The following is a 23,671-nucleotide window of genomic DNA, read 5'->3' on the forward strand; positions in this document are numbered from 1 at the left end:
GTTTGTTTGTTTGTTTGTTGAGAGAGGGAAGGGAGAAAAAGGAAGGGAGGCAGAATGAGAAGCATTAACTCGAAGATGCTTTCATTTTAGTTGTGTATTGATTACTTCCTGCACGTGCCTTGACCGAGGATCGGACCTCGGGCTCAAGCCAAGCCAGTGTCCCCTTGCTCAAGCCAGCCACCTTTGGGCTCAGGCTGGCGACCTGTGGGGTAGTGTGGACGATCCCCCACTCAAGCCGGCGAGCCTGTGCCCAAGCCAGCAAACAGGGGGTTTTGAACCAGCGACCTCAGCATTCCAGGTCAACCCTCTATCCACTGTGCCACCACAGGTCAGGCAGGAATTGTAGATTCAGCCTCCTTCTCCTGCCTTCCTGTAGTTTCCATTAACAGGAGCCTTGAAAGGGAGGAATATAATTTTTATTAATTACATTTAAGTGAGGCCAGAAAAGTGCCATTTACATGGCTTTTTCCTTTAAGGGATAAAATTGGGGGAATCATTTTTTTAAAAGAAAGAAAAGAAATATGTTCTTTTATACACTGTGATCTGGCCTCGAGCCTTAAGTTATTTCAACAATTGGGCCTTCACCTCCTACCCGAGCAAAAAGAAAAGAAAAATACAGAGGAAGAGAGAGAATCTCAGGAGGAGGTTGTGACTCTGCAGCACGAGCCAGATGTTTCACATCACGTGGACCAGACATCTGATCAAATGCCAGAGGTGCCAGATGTTGGTGTGTTTGCGCCCACAGGAGGAGAGGCATGAGCCCCGGTTCCCAGCAGTGATGCAGCCCAGGGCACCTGGTCCTGTGGCAGTGAAGCCTTTTCTGTGGCTGCTCAGGCCCTTTGGGAGGCGGGGGGCTCAGCTCCTATATGGCCTAACACACCCTTCCCCCCAGGGCACCTCACGTAGAGGCAGGGCCACTTGAGGTGGGTGCTCCACAACTCCAGTCTCTTCTTGTGCTAATGATCCTGCACGAAGGGGAACAGATGGCTCCTCCCTGAGACCTGGCCACCCAGCTGGCCTCGGAGCCCTTTCTCCCAGGAGTGTCCCTGCCCGGATCCGGGGCTCTCAGAAACCGCACTGACTATGAGTGCCCCCATCTACCTGAGCAGTCCCTGAAGGGCCACCAGTCTCCGAACCTACCTGACCTCCCAGTTTAAAATATATGACAGCCATCTGACACCCTAGACTTTATGTGCCAGAAATACAGTTTTCAGGTTGTTACAGAGCAGCTTGAGATAGAGTTGTATGTCCTGAGTGAGATAATACTGAGGGAATAAAAGCAAGTTGCAAATCCATGGATAGCATATTGCATTTTTGTGAAATATATATATTTGTACACATGTGCATTTCCATAGAACGGTATCTAACATACGTGTTATCAGTACAGACATTTGAATTGTCTGGATAACACACACTGCACTCCTAAAACGGGAAGAGATTTCAAGAAATTTCTCTCCCCTCCTTTTTTTTTTTTTTTAATGCTCTGTATTTTTACATTTGATTTTCTTTTTAGCAAACATGCATTGCTTTTTTCTTTGAACTTCTTATTCAGGAATACTGTTGAGCTTACAGAAAGGCTACAAGTAAAAAGAACACCTATCTCTATACCCTTTACTCAGATTCATTGGCGTTTTACCTCGATTGCTTTCTTTTTTAATTATTTGTGAGAGATATTGCAAATATGTATCCTTTCCTGATCTGAGAGTCAGTTGCGTGCGCGATGTGTGTGTTTTCTTACTTTCCCTTTTTCTTCACACAAAAGGAAGGCTACCAGATATGTATTTTTTGCACTTTATTCACATAACTCTTTCGGCACTCACGTCAGTTCATGGAGTCGTCCTCATTCTTGACAGTGGCACTGCGTGCGTGCTGAAGTTGACTCAGCTGCTGTCCCAGAGCACGCGGTACCTCTGAAGGCTGCAAAACAGTGAAGGTAAATGGTGGAAAGAAAGAGTTAAAAGCCCCTGAAAAGAGCAGGCTGCAGCTCTACCAGAAAGACGTTGTCCTTTTTTGTTTCATTTCATTTTATTTTATTTAGAAATTAAATTTAATGGGGTGACATTGATCAATAAGAGTACGTTCTGGTGAACATCTCCATCGCATTTGAACTGTTGATTGCGTTGTGTGCCCATCGCCCAAAGTCAAATCATTTTCGGTCACCGTATATTTGTTCCTTCTTCCTCTCCCCCCACCACACCCCTCCCTCTCATAACCACTTTACTTTAATCTGTGTCCATGAGCCTCAGTTTTACATCCCACCTATGTGTGAAATCATGTCGTTCTTAGCTTTTTCTGATTTATTTCACTCGGCATAATGTTTTAAAAGTCCATCCATGTTGTTGTAAATGGCAATATGTCAGCATTTCTTATGGCCGAGTGTATTCCATTGTATGTATGTACCTCACTTCTATCAAGGGACACTTACGTGTTTCCATGTCTTGGCCACTTTTGAATAATGCTGCGATGAACATGGCAGTGCATTTGTCTTTGAGTTCCAATGTTTTTGAGATTTGGGGGTAGATACTTGGTAGAGGGATTGCTGGATCGTATGGTAATTCTATTCTTAACTTTTTGAGGAACTACCCTACTGTCTTCCATAGTGGCTATACCAGTTTACATTCCCACCAGCAGTGGATGAGGGCTCCTTTTTCTCCACAGCCTCTCCAACACTTGTTGTTACCTGTCTTATTGATAACAGCCAATCTGACAGGTGTGAAGTGGTATCTCATTGTAGTTTTTATTTGCATTTCTCTAATAGCTAGGAAAGATGAGCATTCTTTCATATATCTGTTGGCCAGTTGTATATCTTCCTGAAAGAATTGTTGTCTGTTCAGGTCCTCTCACCATTTTTTAATTGGATTGTTTGCTTGTTTGTTGCTGAGCTTTGTGAGTTCTTTATATATTTTGGATATTAACCCTTTATCAGAGCTGTTGCTTGTAAATATCACCTCCCATTTGGTTGGCTGCCTTTTTGTTTTGTTGTCAGTTTCCTTTACTGTGCAGAAGCTTTATAGTTTGATATCTTTGTTGTTTTAAAGCGGGCGACTGTGGGAGAACTCAGGTGCCTGGAGACTTAAGGTCACCTCTGTTCCCGCAAATAGAGTGCCAGAAGCAGCAGGGGGTTCAGTTGACCTCCTTTGATCAGGATCCCTGGAAAGAGAGCTTAAGGTGGGGTGGGAGGCCATGTGAGGGCCTCTTGGGAGCAGGGAAGTGAGGATGTAGGACAAGGCAAGGGACAGACTTGAGCATGGGTGTGTGCCCAGCTGGAGTCGGACTTCAGCCCCATCCAGCCAGAGCCCCAGAGCACAGAGGTGGTCCGAGCTGGAGGCAGGGGAGCCGACCCCTGACCCCCATGTGCAAAAATCTTTAGCAATGCTGAAGAATTTTAAATAATACATATAATTAGCCTGTTCATGGTGCCTGGCTCACAGATCTTCAATGAATAATAGCTATTACTATATGGTCGTTATTCCCTTTTTTGCTCCCCCCCCATAACAGCTTTATTGACCGGCCATGCCAGTAATATCCCACCTAGTGAATTCACTTATTTAAAGTGTACAAGTCATCAGTGTTTAGTATAGTCACAGAATTGTGCATCCATCTCCACAATCAATTTTAGAACCTTTCCGTGACCCCATAAAGAAACCCTGACCCTTGAGCAGTCATTCCCCCATTTCTTCCCCACCTCCCTCCCTCTCTCTTCTCTCTTTGCCCTAGGAATCTACTCTGCCTCTTCTGGGTATTTCATGTAAGTGGAGTTATACAGCCTATGGTCTAGGGGCTGACCTTTTGCTCCTTTGTGTCATTTAGTCATTGGCTATGCCCCTTTCCCCGGCCAGCAGAGGTAACATCCTGAGTGAGGTGGCCCCGGTTCAGGTCCCAGGAGAAAGGCAGCTATGAGCCATTAGCAGCCAACCCTCCCAGGAACTGGAGGGTGGACACACAAGCCTGTAAAGGGTGCTGGTGGGGACAGAACAGTGTCCACCAGAGTAAATCATGGAAGGGCTTTGTTAAGACTAAGGTGATTTATCCAGCACGATGAAGAACAGGGAGGTGGCAGTTACTCAGAATGTCTGGACACAGAAATGTGTAGTGCATTGTCCCGGGCAGTCTCCTTTTTATCTCTGCAAGGCTCTCCCTTATAAAATCCCCGAGAAAGGAAATCTTAAGTGAGCAGACTCTCATACCCTTTGGTGGGAGTTTAAATTGGTCTGCTTTCTGAAGGATAATTAGACAGTCATATCAAAAGTCTAAACATTGGGAAAATGAAGGACTAAAACGTTTCAGAAAGGATGCCTGGTTTCATCACTCATATTTAATGGCAAAGTGGAGCTTCCAGCCATTGCAAAGAGCAAGAAAAAGCCTAGCGATGAGAAAAGAAGTGAACTGTCTCTGTTTATAGATGATATATGGTTGTTTATTCAGAAAATCCCAGGAATCTGCAAAACAATTACTAGTACTGTTAAATGAATTCAGCACAGTCTTGGGGTATCAGATTAGTGGACAAAAATTAATTGTATCATTATATACTGGCAGCAAACTATTATCAAATGAAGTTGTAAAAGTAACTCAATTTGCAGTAGTGCCAAAAAAACCATAAAGCGCCTAGAGATAACAAAGAATATGTAAGACCTCTGCCCTGCAAATGACAGAAGGCTGCAAAAAGTAATTAAAGAAGACCTAGGTAAATGGAAAGATGGACCATGTTCATGGATTGGACGACTACTGTTAATGTGGCACTTCCCCCAAATTGATCTAGAGATTCAACGTAATGTCAATAAAAACTTTGGTTTTATTTTGGGTAGAAATCTGCAAGCTGATTTTAAAATTTCTGTGGAAATGCAAGTTACACAGAAAAGGAAAACAATTCTGAAAAATAAGAGCAAAGTGGAAAGACGCTACCTAGTTTCAAGACCAACTATAAACCTACAGTGATCAAGACTGCTGGGCACGTAGTAGTAAAAGGTAAACAACTGGCTCAGTGGAACAGAAAAGCAAGTTCAGAAATAGACCCAAACATATTTGGTCAATCCCTTTGCTTCAGAAGCTGGGGAAAACCAGCCTCTTCCTGTCCGCGTTCCCTCACAGCCCGGGACCTGGACACTTTGGCATTTGGAAAGATACTTGTTGGTGAAACTCCAAGAGTGATTATATTGGAATGTAGGATTCCCAAATTAGCAACTCAGAACCACTACTTAACAGGGAATTACCTCTGGCTAAATCAGCTTTGACCCCAATTCTGTATGTGTCTGCAGCTGCAAGTTACAGCCCTGCCTAGAAACACCTGTCCCTCGGCCCTGGCCTGGGCCCCTGGCTGCTGCCTCTTGTTTCCCTGCAGAAAGGGGTATTTATACCTGCTTCCTGTGTGCTCACACCCAGCCTTTTTTCACTTTACTTTTATTTTTCTTTCTTTTATTTTTATGAGTCATTTTTTTTCTTCCTTAGCACTAGGACAGAATAAATTCAGTGTGACTAATGATTTATGACAGAGTGTTCACTGTTTCCGCCAGCGTGCAGTGTGAGGTGCATGGGATTTTCACAACTGCGTGCTCAGGCAGGAGGACAGTAGGAGCTGTCCAGTTGGAACTAACTGGTTGACACATTCCAGGCCTAAGTCACAGCAAGGCTGTGAGGGGGTGTCAACGTCGTTCTGAGGTGGATGCCCATTTCCTGATTGATCCGAGGCAAGTTTCCAATATCAGAATATTAAATTATACAGAGATTGCATCCCAATCCTCTGATTGATTTGAAATGACTTTGAATCGGGGCAGCTTAAAAATAGCTTTTATAGCGTCTTCACGACGTGCTCCCACAGAGAAATAAATACGAAGCTAATGCCACAGCAGTCGTCCTCCGTCGATGCCGGGCCGCTGCCTTTGTTGGGACTTCATCTAGTGGTAATTTAAGGAGCTTCTTGTCATCTCCATACAGCAGTTCATAATTCAAAAACAATCTATACGTAATACTCAATTAAGGAACCACAGAGGCGTGTTAGCCAGATGACTGATGAACAGCTCGAATGGAAATTCTGCACAACTCTCGAAAACACGGCAGAAATCAATCTCCCCTCAGGAAAACCATGATGTATTAGTACATTCCCTGCCTCCACTGAGTCATGAATCAGTGCTTTCCTATCAAAAGCTAATAGAAAGCTGACACTCATAAAACTTCCTACAAGTCCCCGTGGCCTGTTGGTGTGAGAGCGGGCAGAACCGTAACTCGGACGGGAGCCGGCACGTTGCTGAGCTGGGGTGTGGAGTCTGTGTCCTGCTCCGGAGGGGGCCCCACGGGTGGACACTGAGCCCCTGCTGTTCACCGGGCGCTTCTTACCAGCACCCAGACTCCCCTCCAAACCTGCCACCCATGAGACAGACGTCATCATTGTTCGTCTTACAAACGAAATCAAGACTCACAAATTTCAGTTACCTGCCAAAGGTCCCTAAGGACAGAACCTGAGTCTACAGGGCGGGTTGAGAACTTGGGCTCTAACATCAGGTACCCCCGTTCTGATCCTGGCTGCCCTGTTTTCTAACTGTGTAACTTTGCCTTAGTTCCTAAACTTCTCCGGGCCTCAGTTTTCCCATCTATAAAATGGAGAGGATCCATGTCCTTAGGACACAGGTCCGTGGGGAGAACTCAGCGAGAGGATGGGTGGAAAAGTCTTTAGCATCCTGTGCTGTCCTCACCCCACTCTGCCTCAGTCCAGAAGGACATAGTCCTGGGCGTGCCAGGAGGTGGGGAATAGACTCAGAAACGCTTTCTACCGACATTCACCAGGCTCTGCTCTGGTTCCCACCCAGAAGGAGGCTCCCTCGCTTCCCGCCTTGAGTCTCCTCCCCGTGGTGTTCCCGTTTTCACTAGGCTCTCCAGAAATGTCTCGGAGCCCTGAACTCTGCCCCAGAGCCCGGGAGAACGGAGAGTCCTTCATATGCGCCTCCTTTTGAGTCAGACCCAAGTCTGTGAGGCCCGTTGAAAGCTTGGGCTCTGAGGTCAGATACCCACACAGCCTCCTGCCTGGCCGTCCCTTTGTAAATAGCATGGTTTCTCGTTCAGGACTCCAGAATGCCGAGCTCCTCACCGCAGTGGAGGCGAGGGGAGCCTGTCCACCGGAGGGAGAAGATTCTGACACAGTGGCTCTGCTCACTGACAGCCTCTTGCATCTTTACTTCTAGTTCTCTTCAGGCGTCTTTGCTCACGTCAGAATCCACAGTCAGTCCCTTTCTCTGTGACTTGGGACCTTACCAATCAGTGGTGAGCCCTCGGGGCCTGGAGTGGGCGGCCGGATGGACCGAGCGGGGCGGAGAGGCCCCACAGGCCCGGCCCGCTGAGGTCCACCCTGAAAGTGCCGCTGGCCCCTTGAACAGTCCGCACTAACACTCCCGTCTTGGCAAATGCCAGTTAATATGGCGTGAAATTTAATAGTAAATGAGTTTTTACAGCTAATTATAGTTAATGCAAGCTACTTTGAAAATTGCCAAACATTCCTTCCAGAGTAGTACAGTTTGCAACTATGAATTAGGCATAAAGAGCCAAATTTCATAAACATAATTTAGCATACAACAAAATAATAATAACGCTAAGTGCTTTGCAATCGGCCGTTCTGAGCTCCTCGGGACAGGACTAATAAATAGCACGCGCCGCCAGTCGGGTCTCTGGTGGCCACCAGGCTTTCAAACCCCAGGAGGGCAGCAGAGGCAGCGGTCATTTCCATGGCCCTTCAGCCTGAGTGACCAGGAGCTGGTCACGTCGCCAGCTGCAGCAAGGACCCATCGGGCACCCAACCCAGCAATTCCAGCTGCAGCTCTTGAACCACACAGCTCAGGCCCTGGGATGTTGACGCCTCCATCTCTTCTGTCATTCTCTTCCCGGTCCGTCTGTCACGCCTACCTTACACTGTTCATCTCACCTTGGTCAGCTCATGATCACTGCGGACATTAAGTATTGATTAGTACAGAAGGAGAGAGCGCTGCCCCCTCACCAATCCCACCCAGCCAGCCTCACCATGAAGCCAGCCTCACCCGGGATGGGGAGGGGTGTCACTATCCCCCATTCGGTTGGGAGGTACAGACACATTCACACACACCCTCTTACACATACGTTATCTTTATTTATTTCTTTGTAAAAACAGGATCGCATAACACTTCTTACATCTTCCTGTTCATACTGAATATATGGTGCCTTTTATATCAGCATATGTTAACCTTTTTTCATATACACACTCTAACTTAACCAGTCTCTGTAAGTGAACATCACACACAGTGCCTCGGTGAACAAGGTGCTGTAATTTCTGCCCGCAGACTCAAGACACCCACATCTGTGGACTCTTTCCTGGGTATTGCTGAAGGATACATTGTTTCGGGATTGGTGGTGTTGGGTCAAGGGCACAATAAAACGTGAGAAGACAGCATCTAATTACCTTCTAAAATGAGTTACATCTATTTAAGTCCTGATAATAGTAAACAGCAATAGCTGTTTCTCCCCACCCTTGACTGTAGGGAAGTCTGGGTCACCTTCCTTTCCAGCCCTGCTTGTGGACCTCAGCTGGCAGACAGCCACACCTGCCCACAGGTGGGTCAGCTCCTGCCACCTGCTTGTGGCTATGGTCTCGGGAGCTCTGTCGAAAGTTTCCCAGAATCCTACCAACCAGCAGCGGCTGCTGTCAGCGTTTGGAACGTATTTCTTCCTGCTTTTTTGCGTCATTGTCAAATGCAGAACAGTTCCGTCACCACAGGATCCCTCCGGCTTCCCTCCCAAAGCCACACCCACTCCTGATTCCTTTCACTTACGTACGGAACTCTCAGCAATCTTATCTCTACTTTTGTCATTTCAAGAATGTGATATAAATGGAATTATATCGTATGAAACCTTTTGGCTTTCTTTAATCAGCGTACTGTCCTTGATATCCGCTCAAGTTGTGCGTATCAATAGTTCCTTCCTTTTGTGTTGCGGAGTAGTATTCCACGGCGTAGATGTGGCAGTTTAACCCCTCACCCATTGAAGGGTGTGTAGGTTGCTTCCATTTTCTGGCTATTACACATGAAACTGCTATAAATCTGTCTTTGTGCAGATTTTTGAGTAAACAGAAGTTTCCACTTCTCTGGCACAAATGTCTAAGTGTTCTATTGCTAAGTCATACAGTAATTGCATGCTCAGTTTTTTTTAAAAACTCTAGACAGTCTTCCAGAGGGGCTGCTCGGCTTACGTCCCCCTCAGCCCAGTAGGAGTGGTCCAGTTCCTCTGCACCGGAGCCGGCATGTGTTAGTAACATTTTTAAATTCTTTGTTTAGTTGATTGGTTCTTATAGTTATTGTGATTTTCTCCTCTCTTTGCTGATTAAAAGTTATATATTCAGCCCTGGCCGGTTGGCTCAGTGGTAGAGCGTCGGCCTGGCGTGCAGAAGTCCTGGGTTCGATTCCCGGCCAGGGCACACAGGAGAAGCGCCCATCTGCTTCTCCACCCCTCCCCCTCTCCTTCCTCTCTGTCTCTCTCTTCCCCTCCCACAGCCGAGGCTCCATTGGAGCAAAGATGGCCCTGGCGCTGGGGATGGCTCCTTAGCCTCTGCCCCAGGCGCTAGAGTGGCTCTGGTTGCGGCAGAGCGATGCCCTGGAGGGGCAGAGCGTCACCCCCTGGTGGGCGTGACGGGTGGATCCTGGTCGACGCATGCGGAAGTCTGTCTTGACTGTCTCTCCCTATTTCTAGCTTCGGAAAAATACAAAAAAAAAAAAAAAAAGTTATATATATTCCATGTCTATTCTTTTGGAATTTAAACATTTTTTAACTAAACTCTTAAATTTTGGAACAATTTTATTTTATTTATTTTTGGTGAGAGAGAGAGAGTGCAAATGACAGAGAGATAGAAAGAGAGGGAGAGATGAGAAGCATCCACTTCTGGTTGCAGCACTTGAGTTATTCATTGATTGCTTCTCATATATGCCTCGACCTTGGGGATGGAGGGGCTCCAGCCGAGTCAGTGACCCCTTGCTCAAGCCAGCGACCTTGGGCTCAAGCCAGCGACTGTGGGGTCATGTCTATGATCCCATGCTCAAGCTGGTGACCCTGCGCTCAAGCTGGTGAGCCTGTGCTCAAGCCGGTGACGTTGGGGTTTTGAACCTGGGTTCTCAGCATCCCAGGTCGATGCTCTATCCACGATGCCACCGCCTGGTCAGGCAGAACAATTTTAGACTTCCATAAAAGTTACAAATATAATGCAGAGAAGTCCCATACACCCCACACCCACTTCCCCACACTATTAATATCTTCTGCTGGTATGTTATATAAAGTCCACCATCAGATTCCCTGTTCACCTGGTGTCCTTTTTCTGCTCAGGAGCCCATCCTGCCTGCTGCATGCTAGTCATCTGAAATACGTATCTCCTTAGTCTCCTCTGGGCTGTGACAGTTTCTCAGGCTGTCCTTGTGTTTAGTGACCTTGACAGTTTTGAGCAGTACTGGTCAGCATTTATAGAATGTCTCTCTGTTGGGATTTGTCTGATGTTTTTCTCATGCTGGGGTTATGGATTTGGGGAGGACCACACTGGTAAAGTGCCATTTTCATCACATTCATATCAAGGGCACAGACTGTCAGCATGACTTATCCTCACTGTGGATGTTTGTTCAGTTTCTCCCCTGAAAACTCACTCTCGGAAGGAAGTCACTGTGCACAGCCCACACACATATATATTCTGCCCAGCTCCGCGAGGCAGAATACTTATACAAATTGTTATTCTTCAGTATGGGAGATTTATGTCTTTTTCCCACATGTATTTATTTATTTAATCATTTATGCTAGTTGGACTCTTGAGTTATTTTACACTTTGAGTTATAAGTTACTACTAGTTTGGCTTTGTTTTCTTAAGTTGTTCAGGCTGGCCTCTGGGAGCTCTCTCGGTCGGCCCGTGCACCTGAGACCGCCCGTCCCTGAGTGTTTGAGCACTTGCTTCCTCTGGCTCTGCCGGACGCTCCGGGTCCGTCTAGCCTGTTTCCCGCCCAGCCCCATAGTCAGCCGTCCCTCCACGGTTCCGGTTCCGTAACTTGTCTTGTGGGAGAATGGTGTGAGAAGCCGAGATCTGGGCGCTGGGTGTGCTCATTGCTAGTATGTGTCCTTGCTTCTCAGACGCTCTCAGCTGACAGAGCAGGGAAACGCGTGTCTGAACACTAACCTGTGTGTTTACACGTCTGAAATAGTTCTGTACGTAACTGATAGCTTCACTACTAAGCTAAACGTGAGCTTATACTGCTGCGGCCAGCTCTGTCACCGCACGGATCACTCTGGCCTCCTCCCTTTCCCTTACGTTTTCTTTTTGCATTCCTTTTATTGAGCTATATACATAATTTACACACCATAAAATTCAAAATTCACCCTTTTATATAAAATTTACTGGTTTTAATACATTCACTAGGTTGCGTAACCGTCACCACTGTCTGATTCCAGACCATGTTTACCAGTCCATGATGTATCCATTTCTGTTCACCTTTTTCTTTCTCCCCTCCAGCAACGGAGAAACAATCATCTTCCTTTCTCTGTGGGTTTGCCTCTTCTGGATATTTTATATAAATGGAATCATACAGTATGTAGGCTTTTGTATCTGACTTCTTTCACTTAGCATAATGTTTTTGAGGTCAACCCACGTTGTAGCGTGTATCATTACTTTGTTCTTTTCTGTGGCTGAATAATAATCCATTATATGGACCACATTGTGTGTATCCATTTATCAGTTAACGGCCCTGTAAGTTGTTTATATTTTTAGGCTATTGTGAATAATGTTATGAACATTCATGTACAATTTTGGCATTAGTGTATGTTTTTATTTCTTCTGACTATATATTTAGGAGTGAAATTGCTGGGTCATGTAGTAACTATATTTTTAACATTTTGAGGAACTGCTGAAGTGTTTTTCCAAAACTGCTGCACCATTTGATATTCCAATCAGCACTGTGTGAGGGTTCCAATTTCTCCAGATCTCTGTGAACACATCACGTATCTTGGTGATTTTCGCCATTCTAGTGGGTGTGAAGTGGTATCTCATTGTGGTTTTGATTTGCATTTCCCTAATGGCTGATGATGTTGCACATCTTTTTATGTGCTTATTGGCCATTTGTGTGTCTTCTCTGGAGAACTATTTGTTCAAATTCTTTGCCCATTTGTTGATTTGGTTATTTCTGTGAGTGACTGTGTATGTGTTCGTGTGCGTGTGTGTATGGCAGAAAATGTTTATTTTCTCAGCTCCAGTGACAAAAGAAAAATGATTGGGGGTGGGGTAGGAATAGGACAGCTACTACAGGTACTGAGAAATTTTACAGGCCTAAGGAAACTATTAAAAGGAAGAAGGAAATAGATTTATATCATGAAATAGAGTCCTACTTCTGATAAAAACACAAATCAGCTTGAATTTGTGAATAGTCAGTAGGATTCAAAGTGACTATTTTCAATTGTAATTTCACTCTTAACATTCTCCTAGAATCCTTAATCCTGGGAAATGCAGGGCAAAATACAGCCAAAGGTTACAGAATCTTTCTTTCCAACATTATCCCTCCAGCCACCCAGAGGGAAATTAAAGGTTTAGCCATGGCAGATTCCGGGCTCCTCAGTGAAGTCTTCCCATTCTTTCTCCCTCTCCATTCTAGTCAATGTAATGAAAGGCTTCTGACATCACAGTTAAATCACCTCAAGATAAACCAGAGTAAGAAATCCCGTTTACTTCTCTACTGGGTTCAAAACTGTGTTTCATTTTTATTAAAGTAGTTGCACATCTGTTATGCACTGTTATAGACTGCGATGAAGTCAAGGTCGTAAAACGGTGATATATGTATGGACCTCTTAATATGCAAAACCAAATAATTCCTAAGAGTTGCAATCCCAGTCATGTTTCTTTTATAAATAATCTATCAATTTTCCTGTAAATATAAACAAAATCTGAAGGAATAATTAAGCCTGTACTTAAATGCAAAACAGTGAAAGGAGGGTAGGGAATCGCCCTTTTTGAGACCCATCAGCTGATTTCTGGGTACTTGTTGGCAAGATTTAATCACACCCTGGAAGCCAGTGCTGTCTCTGTCCCCTAAGTGGTGGCCACAAGCCTTTCTGGTTGTTTCTTTTTATTGTTGAATTATAAAAACTCTTTTATTTTCTGGATATTAGATTATATATGATTTGTAAATATTTTCTCCCATTCCATGGGTTATCTTCTCATTTCTTTTTTCTTCTTTTCCAAGTGAGAGGAGGGGAAATAAAGAGACAGACTCTGGCATGAGCCCCAACTAGGATCCACCCTGCAACCCCCATCTGGGGCCAGTGCTCTGCCCAACTGGGGCCATGCTCACAACCAAGCTCTTTTTAGCACTTGAGGTGGTGGCTCCACAGAGCTATCCTCAGTGCCGGGGCTGATGCGCTCAAACCACTTGAGCCATGGCTGCTGGAGGAGCAAAGAGAGAGCAAGAGAGAAGGGGGAGGGGGAGGGGAGGAGAAGCAGGTGGTGTGCCCTGACTGGAAATTGAACTCAGGACATCCACACGCCAGGCGACGCTCTACCACTGAGCCAATTTTTATTTTCTTGATAATGTTCTATTTCAATTAAAAAATTTATAAAAGCAAGTTCATTATATTTACAGTGAAATTCAAGTTTATTTTCATTCCCATCCCTCCACTCCCCTTCTTCTTTGGCGACCATCAGCGTGTTCCCTCTTATCTGTAGGTCTGTTTTGTTTGTCCATTTCTTTTGTGTTTTAGATTCCACATAGAAGTGAAATCATGTGGTATTTATCTTTCTCTGTTTTATTTATTTCACTTAGCATAATATGTTCTAGGTTCACCCATGTTACTGCAAGTGGAAAATTTTCATTCTTTTTATATATCTGAATAACATTCCATTTTATATATATCAACATCTTCTTTATCCATTCATCTATTGATGGACATATACATTGCTTTCATATCTTGGCTATTACAACTAATACTTCAATGAGCGTAGGGATACATATATCTTTTTAAATAAATAGGTGTTTTTGTTTTCTTCAATTCCGGAAGTGGGATTGCGGGATCATGTGGCAGCTCTGTTTTTAATTTTTTAAGGAATCTCATTACTGTTTCCCACAGTGGCTGTGTCAGTTTACATCCCCACTAACCGTGCACGAGGCTTCCCTCTCTGCATCCTGACCAACACTTACTTGTTGATTGAATGATGATAGCCATTCTGACCTGTGCGAGGTGATATCTTGTGGTTTTAATTTGCATTTTCTTCATGATTAGTGATGTTGATCCTTTTTTGTTTGTTGGCCATTGAAATGTCCTCTTGGAAGAAATATTTATTCAGGTACACTTTCTATTTTTTAACTGGATTGGATGGGGGAGTATTAAGTTGTATGAGTTTCTTAAATATTTTGGATATTAATGTCTTATCGGATATATCCTTGGCGAGTATCTTCCTTTCAGTAGGTTGTCTCTTTGTTTGGTTGATGTTTTCCTTCACTGGGCAAAATCTTTTTAGTTTGATAAGTCCCATTGTTTTAATTTTTCTGTTTGTTTCTCTTGCTTGATGAAACATACCCAGAAAATATATTTATATTGCGAAGAGTGATGTTAGAAAGCCTACTTTCTATGTTTTTTTCTAGGAGTTTTAGGATTTCAGTCATTACATTTAAGTCCTTAATTCATTTTGTGTTTATTTTTCATTTAGTGTAAGGAGGTGATCTAGTTCCTTTTTTTTATTTATTTATTTATTTATTATTTTTTTTGCATGTATCTGTCTAGTTTTCCCAAAGTCACTATTGGAGACACTGTATTTACCCCACTGAATAGCTTTGTCTTTTTTGTCATAGATTAATTGTCCTTATAAGAAAGGATTTATTTCTGGGCTCTATATTTTATTCTATTATCTATATATGTTTTAATGCCAACACCATACTGTTTTGATGATTGTAACTCAATAGTACAGTTTGCTATCAGGAAGCTTCATACCACCCACTTTGTTCTTTCTCAAAATTTCTTTGGCTGTTCAGGGTCTTCTGTGGTTCCATATAAATTTTAGGATTAATTATTCTGATTCTGAGAATATCGTTGATATTTTTTTGTTGTTGCTTGTTTGTTTGTTTTGTTTCTAAAGTGAAAATTCAGTTTATTCATCTGTTTACAATACAGTACACAGAGGCAAAGTGTTTCACATCATAGATTTCACTTCCAACTCTTGGAATGTTCATTTCTTTGGCTAAAAGGAAAGACGAGATGGGAAAGCCAGGCAATGCTTAGGCAACAGAAATAAGGTCGGGGCAGGAGCAATGCTAACCTCACCGCACATGGATGGGCATGGGGGAAACGGCCTTGAGCTGATTTTCCAGAACTGTTAGCATAGGAGCCTCCCCACCCCTGGACGCTCAAGCCATCACGGGCCTCAGGCATCCCCAGCACACAGGCACAGCGGTGCTTTCTGGTAGTCACCCTTGGTGTCCTGCAGGATGTAGTAGTACAGGGGCTTGCCATATTTTCTCTTGAAACCAGACCTGAATTTCAACATGTCCACTCCACTGCGGAAGACCAGGATTCTGACCAGAACCTTAGCGCCTGACCCCTTGTCCTTCGTGGAATCATAGAGTTGGTCAACAAAATACAGGGGCTTGTTCTGTATACCCTAGATCAGGTTCAGGAAAGCATTTTCTGGGTCTCCCTTGACTTTCTTCTTGATGCTGTCCAACATGTCACAGGGCTGTAGCTCTTGTACCTTTCAAATACTTTCTGGAGGTGGCACATGCTCCCCTCTGCCATGATGCTGATCCCCTTGGGAATATCAGTTCCTTTCCTCTTCTTCCTGCATCACACAGATCCCAGGTGACTTGGTCAGTCAGTTCATCCTCAATGACAGAGCCACCTTCTGCTCTTCTACCCTTTGCGAGAGCAGCCAGCAGCTTGTGGGAGTCACCAGGTGTGTCAGAAATGATGTTCTTCTCCAGATCAGTCTTGTCCATTTTCTTGTGGATTCTGTTAATTTCCTGCAGCTCCTGGTTGGTCCTTGAGCAGATGGTCTTGGTGAGAGAGTCCTTATCAGTCCCCAGCCTTTGCGTGGAGGCCTTCAGCTCCGAAAGTGTCACACTGAGAAGGTGTTTTCAATAGGCCCCAAATCACTGTCTCCCGGCGGCCAGATTTCAGCGCTGATGCAAGTTCCTTTTTGGTCCTTCTCTGGTAGGCGAAGGCAGTATCTCCCATCTCTGTTTATTGCTGTGGTTGGTCAAAATACTGACAATATTTTGATCTCATCCACACATTTGGTCTTGATGGCCGTTTCATTGTTCCAAACATTTGACTGACTCGTACGCACTTGGGGATGTAGAGTGATCACCCTCCAGGCTGAGTTGGCACCGAATTTCGTGAACAGTAGACATTTTGGAAGAAGCTGGGCCAGGTGCCGAGAGCTGTGAGTGTCCCCAGAGGCCGAGCCTACCATTGGTACTTAAGTAGGGGTTGCGTTGAATCTATATATTGCTTTAGGTTGCAAGGACATTTTAACAATATAAATCCTTTCAGTCCACGAGCAAGCTATTTCCTTCCATTTTTTTCTGTATCTTCTTTTAGTGACAGTTTGGAAGTGGTAAACTTTTAGTCTTTATCTGTCCAAACATGCATTTATTGTCCCCTTGCACTTGAACGATGGTGTTGCTAGCTGTAAAGCTGGTATACAGTAGCCGCCCTCAGCATTTCGAAGGTATCACTCCCTGATCCTGTTACTGCCGAGGCGCCTGCTGTCTTGTTGTCATTCCCCTGTGCTACCCCCCATTCCGTCTTCAGTTGTTTCTCTTTGATGCTCCACAACTTTGCCGTGAAATGGAAAACACCCAGCTATTGTTTCTTCAAATTAGCCTCACCACTGCTTCCTCCTTTCCCTTGTCCCAGTTTCTCCTGAGCGTCCACTGACACACCTCTTAATCTGTCCTTAGGGTTCTCTGAACCACTTGATCATGTCGCTTGTGTCTGTGTCTCTGTGTTGTCTTCTGGTTTAGTTCCTCAGTTCTGCCTTTTAGTGCACCAATACCACGTGAGCTCTCTGATTAGTGCCCAGTCTGGAATGTACGCCCACTCATTGAGAGGTGGTGTTGTTTTAAGTTGTAATGGTAATGTCTTTTATGTCCATTTCTCACTTCTCATTGTCGCCTGGTCTCAATCAGTTTTATGCCTGTTTTGCTTCATAACATGTTGGTTTTTTTTGATGGATATGTCCTTCACTGAGGACTTTTTGATGTCCTAACCCCATTTATCTAAAATATTCTCCAGAGAGTTTTGTATCATTGATATCTTCTGTAATGAGTTCACAGTTTTAATTGAAGAGTTTAGAAACTATATCTTCCTTAGCATGAGATTCCTTCATGGGTGGTGGAGGTTTTCAATTTCAGGTTCGATCTGAGTAAGAGATATGTTTTGGTTTTGGTTTTCTCCTACTTTCTCTCTTGACTAACTTCTCCCTGTCTGATGGCTTTGCACCCGTCCCCGTGTGGGACCAGCCTTATAACGGTGCTTCAGTGCCCTGTCCCATAATGTCATCAGGGAAATGTGTTTCAGCTCTTAGACTTGAGCCTGCGTCTTCCTTCCTTCCCAGACCAGGGAGGCTGCTGTAAGCCCGAGCCCAGGGGTGTTGAGGGAGACCGCTCCTACCATCTCACAAAAACCAATTATTACATTTTAAGGAATTTTGCGAGCTGGTTGTTAAACAGCCATTATTTAAATTATGCAAACTCGCTATTAAATAAATTATATTGAACAGTGAAGGTAATATATTCACAACACTTTATCTTGCTGCACAACACAACGACCCACACTCAGGTTTAAGCACCTGTACCTGTGTCAGCACCGTGTGCTGGTGTGCTGCCAGACATCTCTTCTCTCTCCAGCTCAGCGACATCACGTTGGTCATTTGAAATCAGCCATGATAAGAGTATTTAAACCACGGAAATTAGGAGACATTACAAATCAAGCGTTCCTTTCTTTTTGTCTGGAGTACTTATTCCACGTACCAGCACAAACCTGCTCTGGCCTCGGGCATTGGTCAACAGGGACAGCAGTTTTCTTCCGTCCTCTTCCATGGACAGTCACGCCACCTCCATTTCAAACAGGGGCCAGGCTTGATTTCCTGGTGTCACAGAAAGTGCTTTCAGCCTTGGCGTCTTATAACAAGAGCTTAACTCCCAGCAGCCTCGTCACCCCACTCATGACTCTGCCGTCCTGTTTTGTTTCCGGTCCACAGATCCCTTTCATTTGTTTGTGGTCCAGAGCACTGTTTATTTTGATGTCGAGGTTGCCTCTGTCCCTGGGTTCTCCTTTTCATGTTTTATCCATCATTGCTTTAAGTGTGGGGTGAGGGGGTGCGTTAAATATTGCACACGCTGTGCTGGCTTGACTGTAGACGTCTCGCTTCAGTCACGTGGCTGCTATGCCCTCAGAATACTCCCTTCACCCTTCCTCATCTCTCCCGAAGTCATCTCCCTCTGTCCCTTTTTCTGTTCTTCTTCCCTGTGACTTTCCTGTACCAGCTATGACAAAGGTGAGAACGTACTGTACCTATAAGATAGCCTGGAAAAGATTCTGGATGTCACATATGCTGCCTTCTTTACGATAAACTGAATAATATTATGCATGTAATATAATAATATATTACTGTTCAAACAAGAACACGTGAGAGCCTCTAAGTTACCTAAATGGAAATCCTCGGTCCCCTAATGTTTTCATTTTTCCTTCCCTGCAGGTGTGACAGCTGTGTTCTCGGGCCACTACCACAGGAACGCCGGGGGCACCTACCGGAACCTTGACATGGTGGTGTCGTCTGCCATCGGCTGCCAGCTGGGCAGCGACAGCCACGGGCTGCGGGTCGTGGTGGTCACGGCTGAGAAGGTCGTGCACCGGTACTACAGTTTAGAGGAGCTCAGCAAGACAGGGATAGAAGACGACCTGATGGATCTAATGAAGGAAAAATGATCACCATTTGTGACCCATTCGCTTTTCGCTCCCACTATTTTAAATTTTTTGCCAGAAGCAGCAGCTATACACAATCACTTCTCAAAGATAAAAGGAAAGCAGGCGGATTTGTGAGTTTATGCAGAAATCCGAGAACTGGGTCCTGTCGTAAATTATATATGAAATATAACTGCCCTCCCTTTAAAAGAGAGGAAGGGGGTAGGGGTGGGAGCCTGGAAATAAAAAAAAAATGATATTAGAACATCCCGGCCTGAGTGTTTGAATAAACTCTCCTAATGACATTTCTCAACTTTCTCAGCTTTTCTGCTTTTGGATCAAATTGTTTTCTTGTAGCATATGGTGGATATCTAGCTACGGACCTCAATCCCAACTTGATATCCAAGTGCGGTTTTTGATAATTCTTTGACCCCACTGCACCTTTTCATGTGAAATTCTAGTCCTGACTCCCATACTCGGCAAAACAAAGGCCTTCTCCTTGCCCTCCTAACGAAACAGACAACTTGTCTGCTAGTACCACAGCCATGTAGACTCGCTTTAACAAGCAGCCAACCTTTGCTGTTAAATGCCAAGACTTCTGTGATTGCTGTTACTGTTGATACAAGTCAAAGCATGGGCTTTCCTTCTTGGTAACTAGAAATGTCACCTTTGCACATAAATTAGCCATCTTTAAAAACCTCAGCCGAGAGCCCAGAACCAGAGCCCCAGAGCACTTCCTCTGCAGTCTCTCGGCCGCACGTCCTGAGTCTGTCCCGTCCCACTGGGCGCTGCAGTAACTCTGCAGGTGGGTGTCTCCGTGCAGTCAGGAAGATTCTTCACTGGGCGCTGCAGTAACTCTGCAGGTGGGTGTCTCCGTGCAGTCAGGAAGATTCTTCGCTGGGCGCTGCAGTAACTCTGCAGGTGGGTGTCTCCGTGCAGTCAGGAAGATTCTCCGCTGGGCGCTGCAGGAACTCTGCAGGTGGGTGTCTCCGTGCAGTCAGGAAGATTCTTCGCTGGGCGCTGCAGGAACTCTGCAGGTGGGTGTCTCCGTGCAGTCAGGAAGACCGTGCGTAAGATTCTTCGCTGTGTCTACTTTGATGGAAAAGGTAGCAATTGATGCAGAAGTTCTCAAAAGAAACAAAACAGGAATTTTGGTGCGGCCAAAGCTGCTTTCAGGAGCTTTATCAGATTCGGTGCCGACTTGGATCAAAGGCACCAGTGCGGTGGAGCGTGGATGGTTCAAGCCAGCATTGTCCTCACGCGGTCCGCTTCTCCGCGTCTCCTCCGCAGTTCCTGGCCGCCACGCAGCTTCATCCACGCCGTCTGTTTCGGCAGCGTCCCGGCAGCCAGGGAGCGTGGGCCCTCCCCGTCCTGCAGGGAACACCTCGCCGCATTCCACAGTAGCCTTCAGTCGTCTTAAAATGCCTTGAACAACCACTGCTTACAAACGAACTGCAAACTCCATAAAATTGAAGGATTTTTGTGTGAGAAAGTTTTAGTCAATGTAGCAAAACCGTGAGAAATTACATAGGAAGATAATTGGATATGTAAATTCCTAAGGAACAAAAGACAAGAAGTTAATTAGATCATGGACTGATGACACACCATCGTTCATTGTTATATGGCTCCAGAAAACTGAAAATTTTCAAAATTAGCAATCTTGTAGTAGGGTTTTGCTGCATTCTTGATTTGTATCCATTTGCTTTACAACAGGTGTGGATATAAGAGTTCAAGAAGAGGAAATTCTGTAACTGGCACAGCTGACAAGGCACACGTGTGAGGCCCGGGGTGTGGCACCACTTTGAGAACTGGCTACCACGATCGCGCAGCAGGACCAGAGGCGCAGATGTGGGCCATCTCGGTTGTGTTACGAGTGCAGAGTGCTCTGAGATAATTAAAAGCAATGGATTACTAAGCTTCCTTCCCAAAAACCTAGTAAGTGAAAGAATTGATTCAAAACACGGCAAGAATATGCAAAGACTAGGGAATCATATGAAATTCTCACAATTTTTAATGTATCCTAACAGCAACATTCCCAGTGGTAAGAGGTTCAGAAAAAAGTTAGGAAATGATTTTGTAAATAAGCGTGTATCATTCTGATAATAGGTAAGTACCAATGCATTCACTTACGGTTCTTTTCTCTTAAAAAAAAAAAAAAAAAAGATATTAAATAAGTGACCTATACAAGTGCCTTATACTTTGAAAAACAAGGAAACACCCAATGATCATAAGTGCTGTGCCCCTCGGCCGGGTGATTCATTTCTTCTGTGGGGAAGGGAGGCTCGAGGTGCAAGAAGTCTGACTGTTAAGCCCGTGCTCCTTAACTCCGTCCTGTCTTTCCTGGGAAATCCTTTCAATGAAGGGGAGTCTGTACAGCCCGTGGCAACACGACAATACTCGGTCCCTTTGACCATCTCTCTCGGGCGAGAACCCACTGGTAGCTGGAGGACCTGGGACTTCATCATGGGGTTGAGGAAGTCTAGGCAAGGCCCAGAGCCCCTTTTCTGAATTGTACCAAGTTCCTGGTGGCGAAGCCTGTCCCCAGAACAGATCACTCCGGACAGAGGATTTTCACTGGAGAAGACCGGAAAATGGAAGGGGACCACAGGGGACCACAGGACACACACCTCTGCCCACCACGGGGAGCGCGGTGAGTGCTTGTCAGATGACCCCACCCCGGGGCGTGGGGAATGGGACGTTCTCACAGGGCAAGGAGTGCCACCTGATGCTCCTCCCCCTTCTCATTAATCATTTTAATTGGTAAAACGTAAGGGGCTGCCAGGGGAAGGTTATTTAAAGTGATCTAAAATTGGATTGTCAAGATTCAAAAAAGCAAGTCTGGGGGCCGGGGCGGGGAGAGGATCATCTAACTGCATTCACTTCTTACAAATTATACGTTAATCTCTAATCTCCAATTTCATTTGACGTTGGAGAACAGGGCAGGGTGGGGGGCGATCCAGTAAATGTTATGGAAACAGCAAACAGAACATTTCGTATCCTGTGCTTTTCAGCATTACGAGTCCGAGCTCAGCAGTCCCTGACAGACACTTACAAGGCAAACACTAGCATTTATCTTAGGTACCTGCAAAAAATACCAACTTCTGTACGTCTGTAGAAACTAGATACACATAATACAGTTTAATGTCATATCTGTATTTTAATGTGAAATTATTTGAGAAAAGGTAGCAGAAACATCATTCGCATTTACTTGGACTCTTAAAATTTATTCCCCAAGTAGCACCTCAGTCAGCTTTGTGCAGTCATGAAGTTAAATGGCAATTATGAATTAAGCAGGGGGGGTGGTGGAGGGAAAGATGATGATTTAGGAATAAATTGTCAGGGCAAGTTATATTAAAGGCTTTGTGTAATGGACACCAGGGATTTCTTGTTCTGATAACCTTAGCAGTTTCAGCTGCACATGCAAAAAAGTAGTATTTGAAATATTGACTTTTCTTAGAAATTTATAGAACACTGTCTTATGTCATCAGAGAGCTCATATATATAAATAAGAACTTTTCTAACATCTTTCTAGAAAAGATTTTGCTGACTAAATTTTCTTTTTCTTTTAATTGATTTTTATTTCTATTTCTCTTTAACATCATGACTATGCAAACACGAAATGTACAATAGAATCTTTCCTTTAGGTTTTCTCTATGTAAATAAAGTTGGTTGAATATGAATAATTATAAGATACCTTTCATTACTCGTCATTATTCTATTCTGAACTTGTCCTTCAACAACAATTCTCTTCACTAAAGTAATTTGGCACCTCACCCAGTACAAAGTCTAACCTCCTTCCTGTAACTGCCAGGGCCCGGCTCGCTCTGCCATACCTGCCCCCGTCCATGCCGCCGGGCCCTTGCCGACCTGTCCCCTGTACTTTGCACTTGGTGTTTCCTCTGGTGGAAATTGGCTTCTTGTCATCATTTCCATCTTAGCTCAGAAATCACTGCTCAGAGTGGCAGTCCGCACCACCCTGTCGGGTCACGCTCGTCCCCAGCACCGCCCGCTCGCTGCCTTGTTCATCTCCGTCCTCGCGCATCATGGACAATCCACTTGTCTCATGCTCCTGGTGCATATCCCGTCCCCCAGAACGCACGCTCCAGAACAGCGAGGACCTTTCCTGTCTCATCAACTCTCTTCTCCGTGCCTAGAACTGTCCCCGGGGCACAGCGTAGCTGCTCAGTGAATGCTTGGCAGTGAAGGTGGAATGAAGTGAGCTAAGATACGTAGCCAGGACAATGATCAGTATTAGCACTCAGCACAGGGGAGGAAGGGAGGCAAGGAGGCCGTATTCCTGTCCTGTGGTAGTTCTTTTGGGATTGTCCTCAGAGGTAGGTGTTTTCACCGGATAAATGAATAGCTGACTGCATCACTGTTATCTTGGTTCTCCACTCACGTGGAGAAATGGGGTCATGTGAGACGTGCTCTTGCCTTAGGCGTTCTAAACCAGCTCACTGCACGCACGCACTCTATATAGCAGTCACCAAGGCAGGTGAGCCCAGAGAAGGGATTCTAGACTAAAGGTTATGTGGGACTATGCAAAACAGATGGCTAGAAATACAGATAGAACACTCAGAAGAGTGAAAAGTGTGTCCTGGACGTGCTGCTCAGCGGTTATGTGAATGAGCGGGCGTCCTGAGAAACTCTGGTAGCATCAGAGGAGACTGGGACAGCCCTAAAACAGGCCCTCGGAGACTTGTTTCAGCAAATGAGAAAGATGGAAGCCACAAAAGGAGGGAAGGGG

At 45.0% G+C, this 23,671-nt stretch overlaps 1 protein-coding gene and 1 pseudogene across 2 annotated transcripts in view; one reads left to right on the plus strand and one right to left on the minus strand.

The window, feature by feature from the left end:
* The window catches only part of CPPED1 (calcineurin like phosphoesterase domain containing 1), a 127,440-nt gene extending 104,870 nt beyond the window's left edge, over positions 1-22,570 (plus strand). The window contains exon 3 of one of the 2 annotated variants that reach the window (XM_066382592.1): positions 18,719-22,570. In XM_066382592.1, the coding sequence (XP_066238689.1) occupies positions 18,719-18,948 (230 nt within the window). In that variant the 3' untranslated portion in view covers positions 18,949-22,570. The remainder of the gene's footprint in view (positions 1-18,718) is intronic. The other variant, XM_066382591.1, reaches the window with a different exon arrangement.
* LOC136402503 (annexin A2 pseudogene) lies at positions 15,383-16,367 on the minus strand (annotated as a pseudogene).
* Positions 22,571-23,671: the final 1,101 nt, after the last annotated feature.

The sequence above is a fragment of the Saccopteryx leptura genome, chromosome 4 (assembly GCF_036850995.1).
Source record: "Saccopteryx leptura isolate mSacLep1 chromosome 4, mSacLep1_pri_phased_curated, whole genome shotgun sequence".
NCBI classification, from domain to species: domain Eukaryota; kingdom Metazoa; phylum Chordata; class Mammalia; order Chiroptera; family Emballonuridae; genus Saccopteryx; species Saccopteryx leptura.